The 11,740-nt window shown below is 41.3% G+C and overlaps 1 protein-coding gene across 1 annotated transcript; it reads right to left on the bottom strand.

Annotated features, from left to right (window-relative positions):
• Positions 1-77: 77 nt before the first annotated feature.
• LOC138968863 (small ubiquitin-related modifier 3-like) lies at positions 78-7,818 on the bottom strand. Its single transcript, XM_070341531.1, has 4 exons — positions 7,706-7,818; positions 2,941-3,072; positions 2,384-2,455; positions 78-881 (listed from the first exon to the last, which is right to left on the bottom strand). Exons 1-4 carry the CDS (start codon positions 7,733-7,735, stop codon positions 813-815), a joined length of 303 nt encoding a protein of 100 aa, XP_070197632.1. The 5' UTR covers positions 7,736-7,818; the 3' UTR covers positions 78-812.
• Positions 7,819-11,740: the final 3,922 nt, after the last annotated feature.

The raw sequence follows: 11,740 nt of genomic DNA, 5'->3' as shown, positions 1-11,740 counted from the left end.
GCGATTGAAAAGTGAATGAGTACCGTCTAGCTACAAGTCCAACCATCTCTTCAAACAACAGAGCCACAGCAGAAGAATTTTGCCAGTTAGACGCAAATGTTTTATTTTTAATGACAACATACAAAGATCTATTTATTACAGCAAAATGATTAAAATAAGATGAAATGAACTGAACAATTTTGTTGTGGCTTCAGTAGCAGCCCCAGCATCAACTTCCTTCACTCGGCCAATGAAAATGAGAAAAAAAATGCAAAGTATGATCCGGCAACGCCACATAAAATATGAAGTAACATCCAATGTTTGAACATGACACAGAACAACCACTGACACTCAAAAGCATAATTTAACTCTTATTTTACTGTACTTTCCAAATTCTTTTGATCAAAGTAAAAATTTCCCATGGACTGACAATGCTTTGCGTAGGACAGAGAACCTTGAAAGAAATGAATCAAACTAACCCCAGAGAACCTAAAAACTGGACTAAAAGAAATCAGTGCTTTTCAGTTTATCACACATGGGGAAACCTCAGTTGGAAGCTCCTACCCTTTTTTGTATGTGTCAATTCATCAAAAGAGAAACGAGAATCACTTCCAGACAAAAAGTGTTAAGATGACAACTCGGACCACATGACATCTACAACAGAAGGCCCTGGCATGTGTGGTAGTGTCTCGGAGGCCAGCGCGGGGTGGAGCGAGGGGAGCTTGGTCGTTCGTCTCATCTTAGTCTGTACAGAGGCCCCGCAGTCCTGGGCTAGGCTGGGGTTGCTATGCAGTGATGGAGAGGGGGAAAGGGGGAGACCGGTGGGGGGGGATTCACAAATGATGACAACCACCTGTTTGTTGTTGGAACACATCTATTGAATCACCATCTTCCATCTCCAACTGAAACAGAGAAAACATACCTGTAAGCATTTCTGTCACCAATGTAGATGCATTCAGCTGTTCTGTCCAAGCTTACCTGCAATACTGATATCATCTTACACTTTCCGGAGTTGCTCAGTGTTAACATGGTCCGAAGAACTTCAGGTTTAATGGTGGCAAAATGAATGCCTATAAAGAAATCATTGTCTGGACACAAATGGAATATTTGTTTGCCCCAGTAAGACTACACAGTGTTGAGCATGGGCTGCAAGAGCAACTGTCATGCACACTTGTGGTTTGCTAGAACTGTTTGCGATGGGTTATGGCTGCTGTTGTATCCTGGTTTGCTCCTGTCAACCTGTGCACTCCGGTTTTTCAGCTCCTAACCCTTAGGCTGGTTGTCGCGACATATGTCGCGCTACTTTACGTATACTGTCACCTGGTTGTCACGACATATGTCGCGCTACTGGCTCAGTCTGTTTGGTCGGTTCGGATTACCTCCCATGGATGCGAAAACCTATATGACTGTTTTTTGTTATTTTTCTCTCTGTTAATTCACCAGTGGCTATGTAACATGTGTTACAGAATTGCACCAGTGTAAGGGTTAACTCATTCGCGTTGTGTCGGAATTGGAAGTCCGACAGCTGTGCTTTGCGTTGCCGACACATTAGAAGTTACGATCCGACGAATATCACGAATTTTTAACGGTGTGAACGGCCCCGCTGACCAAGGGAAACAACCCCCGCAATAAACTTCTGCCTGTCTACAGTGGAACCATTCACTGTAAACAGTTCCTTCCCTTCAATTGTTGGGAATAAATTGATTTTCTTGACAGTGTGCGACCCACGTGTTTTGACTTTTCCAAGATGGCGGATCGTTCTGCTACAAGAAGTATTAACTTGAAAAGAGTGCTAGAACTTGTTATTCAGGACGGTTCTGATCTTGACCTTAGTGATGATGATAGTGGAGATGATATTTTAGATTCTGGTGACGAGTTTGTGCCAATGGACGATGATTTGGGTGATGATTCGGACAATGAAAGTGTCGATCATGACATTGTGTATGATGAACCCATGACAGAAATTGTTTTTTTATTTTGCTTAAAAGAGGTAGTTTGACTGTACGTGAAGACAACAAAAGGTATGTTCTTTCAAATGTTTCATATATTTTCAAACTTTGCAAAAATGTAAGGTAGGTAAGGTTATTTTGTGTTGATGTTGAATTTTTTTTAAATGGGTCAAAATCGTGCGCCGGGAGGGAACACGAGGGACAATTTAGACGCGCCCCGAATGAGTTAAACCTCTCTTCTGTTTGAATGTCTTTGACTCCAAAGATGATTCTTGTGCTTCGGGCACCTCAGTCACATTTAATCGTCACTGGCAAACCTAACACATTGGCGTGTCAAAACAGATCACTGTCATTAAATTCACACACAGATTTAACTTCATGCCCATTTCCTAGCTACGACCAAATTCACTACTGCAGAAAACTATATCCTCATCATGGACAAAAAATAAACTTACCAAGGCTGGCGTGTCTTCATCGTTGATTGGATTTCCGTCAAAGCGAAACCGGACCGCTCCCGTTGTGATACCCTGCAAAGATACATTCAAGGTTGAAACAAATTCCAAACAAGGACTAGTTTTTGCTTTTAAAACATCAGCTTTAAGATTAAACTGCCAACAACCAAAAAAGTCTGAATCCAGTGCACCAAACATTACCTTTAGTTCACATAACACTTAACAGGATGGTTGCTCACTCTTTCTGGAATGCTTCACGACTCTCAATAATTATGCACACTCGAGATCGCCCAAATGGTGTATCTTAACTGATTGTCCAAAACAAACATTCCAGGAGGAAAAAATATAGATGTACAGCAGACCACCACTTTTAAGACCTCTGAAAATCTGAGAAAACAGGTCTTAAAAAGGGGGTAAATTTACAGAGGTTATGAACAAAAAGTCTGAAAAAACCCAGAGTCTTATAACTATAAGAGAGGTAGTTTTAAATTGGGGGGGTCTTAAAAGGGGGGTTCCACTGTATATTTTTATGTTTTACCGGTAACAAAAGTGAAACTTACCGCTCTGTTACAATATGCTCCCATCAGCTTCCTCAAAGGTGTGTTCTTTTTAATTTTGAAGTGAACGACACTGCCATCCTGTCCCGTCACCTTCAGGTTGATGTGCTCACTTTCGGGCTTACAATCCTCGATCTGAAACAACACACAACAGGTCAGCAAGGCTGCGACTCAATACTCGCCGGAAAATGATGGGAAAGCAGTCAATACAGTACAACTGCTTACAGTCTGATTACAAACAGATTAGACTTGCACCGCCGCAAGAACCAATGCTTCTTGCATCTTAGTTACACCTTCCTCAGGCAAGCTGCCATAACCAAATAAAATTCGCAAAAAGACGAGGCAAAAAGTTGACCTGCAGTGTCGATCTCAGGCTTGGACGACAAAAGGTCAGTTGGACCTGGGATGAAAATATGCATAGGTTTAATTGTACTGGCTACAAAGAATAGTTCGTCCAGAAGAACCCCTTTATGTCAAATTTATCATACAGTCGACCACTGCAGCGAGAGGAAACTCGTCTGGCCCATGGGGACAACACTGGACACCAAGCTGTGGGGCAGCACCCAGGACCTCAGACTGACAGCCAACTCTGTCAACATCACGGGCTAATGAATTTAGACACAACCATCATCAAACGCCAAAGAAGAAGAACAGTCGACCGTCCAGGGATCAGCTAAATATGTCAGATAGAAAGTACGGGTCAGTGACTGAAGCCCAAGAACACTGCTGAACCACAAGGGGATCAACTTAAAGCACCAACCAATGGGTGCACTTGATGCACGGTGATACATGCACCATGTACGCTTTTCCAGTCAGGTGTTTAAAAAAGAAAAGAACTGGAAGATTTTAACAAAATATATTTATTATTTGCCTGCCGCGGGACTCGAACCTAACATTACATGACTACCAGTCCCGAATGCTACCAACTGCGCTAACTGGGCAAAAAAATCAATCTTGAAAGTTTCCCGTGAGTTCTTAAGCATTAAGGGTCCATAAATGAACTCGTCGGTTTTCAAACTCTGTTCGCATTTGTGTGTTCTACGCCCCATTGAAGTCACCATTGTTTCTTGTTTTTAACTATACTGACTGTTACCTCTGTGGTGCTGTTAACAATGGTCCAGGCAATTGGATTTAGATACTGAATCATGAAGCCAGCTTTTTATATTTAGTCAAGTTTTGACTAAATATTTTAACGTAGAGGGGGGAATCGAGACGAGGGTCGTGGTGTATGTGTGTGTGTGTGTCTGTCTGTCTGTGTGTGTGTGTGTGTAGAGCGATTCAGACCAAACTACTGGACCGATCTTTATGAAATTTTACATGAGAGTTCCTGGGATTGATATCCCCGAACGTTTTTTTCATTTTTTTGATAAATGTCTTTGATGACGTCATATCCGGCTTTTCGTGAAAGTTGAGGCGGCACTGTCACGCCCTCATTTTTCAACCAAATTGGTTGAAATTTTGGTCAAGTAATCTTCGACGAAACCCGGACTTCGGTATTGCATTTCAGCTTGGTGGCTTAAAAATTAATTAATGACTTTGGTCATTAAAAATCGGAAAATTGTAAAAAAAAATAAAAATTTATAAAACGATCCAAATTTACGTTCATCTTATTCTCCACCATTTTCTGATTCCAAAAACATATAAATATGTTATATTTGGATTAAAAACAAGCTCTGAAAATTAAATATATAAAAAGTATTATCAAAATTAAATTGTCCAAATCAATTTAAAAACCCTTTCATCTTATTCCTTGTCGGTTCCTGATTCCAAAAACATATACGGTAGATATGATATGTTTGGATTAAAAACACGCTCAGAAAGTTAAAACAAAGAGAGGTACAGAAAAGCGTGCTATCCTTCTTAGCGCAACTACTACCCCGCTCTTCTTGTCAATTTCACTGCCTTTGCCATGAGCGGTCGACTGACGATGCTACGAGTATACGGTCTTGCTGAAAAATGGCATTGCGTTCAGTTTCATTCTGTGAGTTCGACAGCTACTTGACTAAATGTTGTATTTTCGCCTTACGCGACTTGTTTTTCTTTTTTTTAAAATCAGCCAACCCTCCTTTCCTCTAACTAAACCCTTCTTTGTTGAGATATCCTCAACAAAGCTGAAGTCATTCCATTTTGAGTCAGTCTTCACTGAATGCATTCGCGAATCAAGCAGAGTGGAATCACTACTTCTAGTACTAGTCCAGAAACAACATTTATAAACAAACTGCAAGGCTTATGAATGATATATTAACATGGGACTCATAGGAGTAAAGAAATAATTCTTTTGGTTATGAGCAAACAAAACTCTCTTGCTCTCTTGACAGTGCTGATATCTGATAGACTGATGCGAAACGAATCTCTTTCTTTGGTTGGTCATTCATCCACTTCAATCTTCATGTATCCATGTTCATTTTATAGTGAGGAAACCAAAGACAACATACCAGCAGCAGTTGAAAATACCACTGGGCTTTTCCAAACAGTTCAAATTCAATAGATGCAAGAACATGGATATATATCTTCAGAAACTTCATTTACCTAACAGGTATGCAGTTGTGAGCATGCATTGCCATTTTTATCTTTCTGTACATCATCACAATGGCAAAGTGCAGTATATTCTAAGTTATGTCTGTATTGTTTTCAACAAACACCCCCCTTTTCTTGTCGTCAGAACTAACACCAAAATCAACAGGTGTTGGCTGGAGAGAGTGATGAACAGAAAAATAATCCCATGTTCTGTCTCAGTTCAAAGGGGACACGTATCCTTTCTATTTGATTAGAATTATAAGTAAAAACAGTTTCAGGGTAAACTCCTGAACTGGATCCAAGCCTTCCTAAGCAATAGGCACCAGCAAGTTGTTGTTAACGGCTCTCACTCAGCACCAGCAGCAGTTACTAGTGGTATCCCACAAGGCAGCGTACTGGGCCCAGTTTTGTTTGTCATGTACATCAATGACCTGCCACGAGTGGTGAACAACAGTGTGAAGCTTTTCGCTGATGACACCAAGCTCTACGCAAGAAGTGACTCAACCGAACTCACAAACTCAATCCAAGATGACTTGGACAGACTCCAGGAATGGTCAGAGACATGGCTCTTGTCCTTCCACCCCCAGAAATGTCACACCATGAAAATAGGTCCAAAGAAATCGGACGCAAAATACCACATGACAAACTCAGCAGATGGAGTACAGCATGATCTATCTGAAACGACGCTAGAGAAAGATCTAGGAGTGCACATTGACGACAAACTGTCTTTCAAGGAACACATTACAACATCAGTGTCAAAGGCAAACAGAGTACTTGGAGTAATTAGAAGGACCTTCCAGGACTTGGACAAGGAAACCTTCGTACAGCTGTACAAAAGCTTGGTCAGGCCCATTCTAGAATATGGTCACTCAGTCTGGAATCCACAGGCTAAAGGGCTCTGCAAAGACCTAGAGAATGTCCAGAGAAGGGCAACAAGGATGATTGGAAGTCTGAAGGAACTGTCATACTCAGAAAGGCTTAGGATCCTGGGAATTCCTTGTCTCCAGCATTGTCGGCACAGGGATGATATGATTGACACTTTTAAATACCTCAAAGGTATATACATTACCCAGAAATCCAATCTACCCAGACCCCCACCCACTGAAAGGGACATGAGAGGAAACGGTTATAAACTGTTTAAAAACTTTGCCAAGTCGAAAGTAAGGAGTGCCTTCTTCGCAGACAGAGTTGTCTTAGACTGGAACACCCTGCCCGACAATGTTGTGACAGCTGATAGCGTTAACTGCTTTAAAGCACGACTGGACAGCCACTGGAAAGACACATCAAGTGTCTGCACACCAAGCTGCTACTAGCCCCCCCCCCCCCCCCCCCCCCCCCGCGTATGCAGCTTACTTTTGTGGATCCGCGTACAGGTTTTTAACCTAAATCGTCGCACAAGTACAAGTACAAGTAAGTAGGATGACATTGGCACGAGATGAGAAAGTTACTGTTTACCCTACACTCTGCAGAATCAGCCCCACTGAAGTGTGTCAATTGTCATGATCACAGATCAAACAAACTACAGAATCAAAGTCCAAAGAGTCCCAATTTCATGCTGTAACTTCCTTATAATTCTGCCAGTAACCAGCCTGCGAAATTGCATACTTGTTGCTAGTGTTCTAGTTACACTAACAAGTAGGATAAATGAAGGAGCAACTTCTGTTATAAATGCAGGTGATCAAGAAGAAAAACTATGAACGGAGCTGATGGAAGTAGCAAGCTCTATCCGTTAATACACTGTCAGTATCAGAAGCATTTGCATCCTGCATGTAAAATTCAAACTCTGCTAAATTTGGACGGAACCAATGGGTTGAACAAGTATTAGATAATGTGAACACGAAAGTGAACAGCTCTCAAGCCTCGTTTCCACTCTAATCAAATGTGAACACTCTAGTCAAGTTCCGTTCACTGCGTTTTGGGTTTCCGTTCAGAACGCTAGAGAGAACTGATCGAAAAGAAAAAAACACACTATATTCTCTCCTCAAACTCCAGTGCCATCACTGACTGAAATGCTTTTACTGTGTCTACGAATTAAAGCATACTTGTTTCAATCCGGCATTTAGGCGATTTTGGGAAATGACGCCGACTACGCCATGTTTACCATGTGAGATCCGTACAGGAAAATGGCACACGCCGCTTCGGCGATCGTTTTCAAGAATAATAAGAGCTTGATCCCAAGTACCGTATAAAATACTGACGACAGGGTACACAAAGTTGAATTCACCCACTTTCATACATATAAACTATATACCTTTTTCTGACTTTGTTGATCTCCGTCCATGTTGATGTGTTGCGCACTGGAGTCGCCTCAGCTGCAAAAATGGCGCACAAAGAGAAAGCACTGTGGGACAGTTTAAAAATATATTGATTTTGATTGGTCGTTGGAATATTTCAAGCTTTTTTTCGTTTTAAGCAAGGTACGAAAGACTTCCAGTTATTGTTATTCAAAATATTTTCCTAACGTTGATAAAATAAAAAGTAACGGTTATCCGGTAAAAATATCGAAGGATTAGTATCTGAATTACAAACAGACAACATTCATTTTGTTACGCTGTATATCAAAATAACCAATGAAACTCACGCTTACATCAGCATCTCGGTTTGTTCTGTGTGCTGGTATTGAACGCTTCCTTCCCGGCTTCATGACGTACCTTTCGTACTTTTCATTGAACATTTGTGACGTCACAAACTACAGGCTTTTCTCAATGAATCCTGTGAACGTATTCGCGCGCGCGCGCGCGTGTGTGTGTGTGTGTGTGTGTGTGTATGTGAGCGTGTGTGTGTCTCTGTGTCTTTATTTGTCATGTCACGTCAGTAAACGATATACCATAATTATATGTGAAATAAAATAGTAACTTGAGAACATGAACGCCGAGGCGTGACTGATTAACCATTCAGTCAAGCGGTTGCACTGAAATACGCCCTGTTTTCTCTAACCGTTTCTTTAATAAATACATAACAAGTCGCGTAAGGACGGTGAAATGACTACATTTAGTCAAGCTGTGGAACTCACAGAATGAAACTGAACGCACTGCATTTTTTCACAATGACCGTAGTCCGCCGCTAGTGCAAAAGGCAGTGAAAGTGACGAGCCTGTTCAGCGCGGTAGCGGTTGCGCTGCGCTGCATAGCACGCTTTACTGTACCTCTCTTCGATTTAACTTTCTGAGCGTGTTTTTAATCCAAACATATCATATCTATATGTTTTTGGAATCAGGAACCGACAAGGAATAAGATGAAATTGTTTTTAAAACGATTTCGAAAATTTAATTTTAATAATAATTTTTATATTGTTAATTTTTAGAGCTTGTTTTTAATCCGAATATAACATATCTATATGTTTTTTGAATCAGAACATGATAAAGAATAAAATAAAAGTAATTTTGGATCGTTTTATACAAAAATAATGTTAATTACAATTTTAATGACCAAAGTCATTAATTAATTGCTAAGTCTTCATGTTGAAATGCAATACCGAAGTCCGGCCTTCGTCGAAGATTGCTTGGCCAAAATTGCAATCAATTTGATTGAAAAATGAAGGTGTGACAGTGCCGCCTCAACTTTTACAAAAAGCCGGATATGACGTCATAAAAGACATTTATCGAAAAAAGAAAAAAACGTCATACCCAGGAACTCTCATGTAAAAGTTCATAAAGATCGGTCCAGTAGTTTAATCTGAATCGCTCTACACACACACACGCACAGACAGACAGACAGACACACACACACACACCAACACACACACATACACACACACAGACAGACACACACACATACACACACACATACACCACGACCCTCGTTTCGATTCCCCCTCTATGTTAAAACATTTAGTCAAAACTTGACTAAATGTAATTAAAAGCATACACCATCAAACATACATTACAAAAGATTCTTCCACTAACTAAGTAATAAAAACATGAATAAAATAGGTAGTGAAAACAAGGAAATACCAGCTGAATACCCTTAATCAAACAGAACATGTTATCAACAATACTGAAAACAGCCCTAGATGTTTATACATTATCACATTATCACTAAAACAACAAATACACTACATGTAGCCTACTGATGGACTGAGAAAACAAAATCAGGGGTGCTCGTTTGAATGCTTGAATAAGATTGTTATATTCTAAAAAAAATTAAAAATCCGAGATTTTTGTATGGCCAATACTTCTCTCATAGAAGAAAGGAAACTCACAGATTGTGCTATGACCTCTGCTCTTGTCATAATATTGTTGTATTATCAAAAAGATTTTTTTTAAATATTATTTTGAAACAAAAAACAAACACAGATTTTTCTGTGACTTCTACTCCTGTCATAAGACTGTTGTCTTCTCAACAACAACAAAAATCCGAGATTTGTCTATGACCACTGCTCCTGTCAGCTCTCCCCTCACGGGCACTTTCGGCACTGACCAACGAGCCGCTGGCCATGAGTCGTCTGAGCTGCTGCTTGACTACCACATCGTCAAGGGCAAGCTGACCGAGAACAGGCTAATCGGAGACCTCGAGCTGGACACGGGCATCTCCGCCAAGACATGATCAAGGTCAACGTCTTCAGAAATGTCAGTATCCTTCTGCTGCTCTGGCGTGTTTCCATGGTTTTGTTATTTTGTTTGTTGTGGCTGGTTTTCTTTTTGTTGGTTGGTTGTTTATTGTTTGTGTCGTTATTTGTTGTTATTTTTTTCTAGGGGGGGGGGGTGGGGGGGGGTGGGGTGGGGGTGGGGGGCTTGGTTGTTGCTTTTGGGGGGATGGGGTCCTTTGGTTGTTGTTTTTTCTTCGTGTTTACATTTATTGTTGACTTTTGGTATACGTTCAAGAGGAGGCACGATCTTAATCCATGTAAAAGCCTGGCACTGAGGCAGGCCCACGCAGCAGGGAAATAGTATTGAAGCGATTGTTTTCAGGGCGTGGCCATCAACACAGCGAAAGCCTTGGGTCCCCTGAGGGAGTGCGACAAGGGCTCGGTGCAGAAGATCAACAAGGTGCTCGTCCCCCTGGAGAAGACCCTCATGGAACTCATCGGTGATGACAGGGACCTCAGGTCAGTCAAGTGTACAGTGGCACCTCTAATAACGACCACTCTATTTTACGGCTCCCTCAATATTATGACCCATTTTCTCCGACGGATTATTTCTCCTATTTCGTATTTCTTATCTCTATACTACGCCCCCTCTCCATGTTACGACATACCACTGACAGTCGGAGGACTTCTGTGGTTATTGTGGGTGTCGTGGTGGTGGTAGTGGTGGTGTTGTCTTTGTCCGGTCACAGTGCATAAGATCGACAAAACCCTCATGGAACTCATCAGTGACGACAGGGACCTCAGGTCAGTACAGTGTGTTCCTAGTCCTATTGATAGTACGAGGGGGACTCATATTTTGCAACCTGGGCAAAGTAATGAAGTCACTACTTTGCCCTTTTCATTACATCAAAGACCAGTTTTGGGAAGACAACAAACATTACTTGCAACCGTTTTCTGTAGTAAAACAACAGCACCGTTTTACTGCAGCATTCTTGATTTCAATTTTACTGCAGTAAAATGTTTTGCTCCAGAAAAACCCGTTGCTTCGGCAAAAGATGACATTATGCAGAAATGCTGCAGAAAAGACAGTTTTTCTCCAGCATTTCTGTTTTTTTGCAGAATAACTGAATAATGCCAAAATGCTGAAGAAAAAGTGAAAACAGTTTTTCTCCAGTAAAACAACATCACCGTTTTACTGCAGCATTCTTGATTTCAATTTTACTGCAGTAAAACTGGGCGGGGATGTAGCTCAGTCGGTAGCGCGCTGGATTTGTATCCAGTTGGCCGCTGTCAGCGTGAGTTCGTTCCCATGTTTGGCGAGAGATTTATTTCTCAGAGTCAACTTTGTGTGCAGACTCTCCTCGGTGTCCGAACACCCCCGTGTGTACACGCAAGCACAAGACCAAGTGCGCACGAAAACTTGAGATCCTGTAATCCATGTCAGAGTTCGGTGGGTTATAGAAACACGAAAATACCCAGCATGCTTCCTCCGAAAGCGGCGTATGGCTGCCTAAATGGCGGGGTAAAAACGGTCATACACGTAAAAGCCGTGGGAGTTTCAGCCCATGAACGAACAAACAAACAAACAAACTGCAAAAAAAACGTTGCTCTCGCGAAAGATGACATTATGCAGAAATGCTGCAGAAACAAACAGTTTTTCTCCAGCATTTCTGTTTTTCTGCACAATAACTGAATAAAGTCATAATCCGCTAAGGATATAATAGCGTATGTCTTTGCAAAATCCGGCCACGTTGCCACC

The sequence above is a fragment of the Littorina saxatilis genome, linkage group LG6 (genome assembly GCF_037325665.1).
Source record: "Littorina saxatilis isolate snail1 linkage group LG6, US_GU_Lsax_2.0, whole genome shotgun sequence".
Taxonomy (NCBI): Eukaryota; Metazoa; Mollusca; class Gastropoda; order Littorinimorpha; family Littorinidae; genus Littorina; species Littorina saxatilis.
Note: the sequence above shows the minus strand (reverse complement) of the source record. Positions and strands in the feature narration are given on the sequence as shown.

Coding starts and splice junctions, on each gene's coding strand:
- LOC138968863 (XM_070341531.1), bottom strand. CDS start 7,735: ATGGACGGAGATCAACAAAGTCAGAAAAAG. Junction 3,073..7,705: donor ATCAACAAAGTCAGAAAAAG/GTATATAGTTTA, acceptor GTGTTGTTTCAG/ATCGAGGATTGTAAGCCCGA. Junction 882..2,383: donor ATGAAGACACGCCAGCCTTG/GTAAGTTTATTT, acceptor TCTCTGTTTCAG/TTGGAGATGGAAGATGGTGA.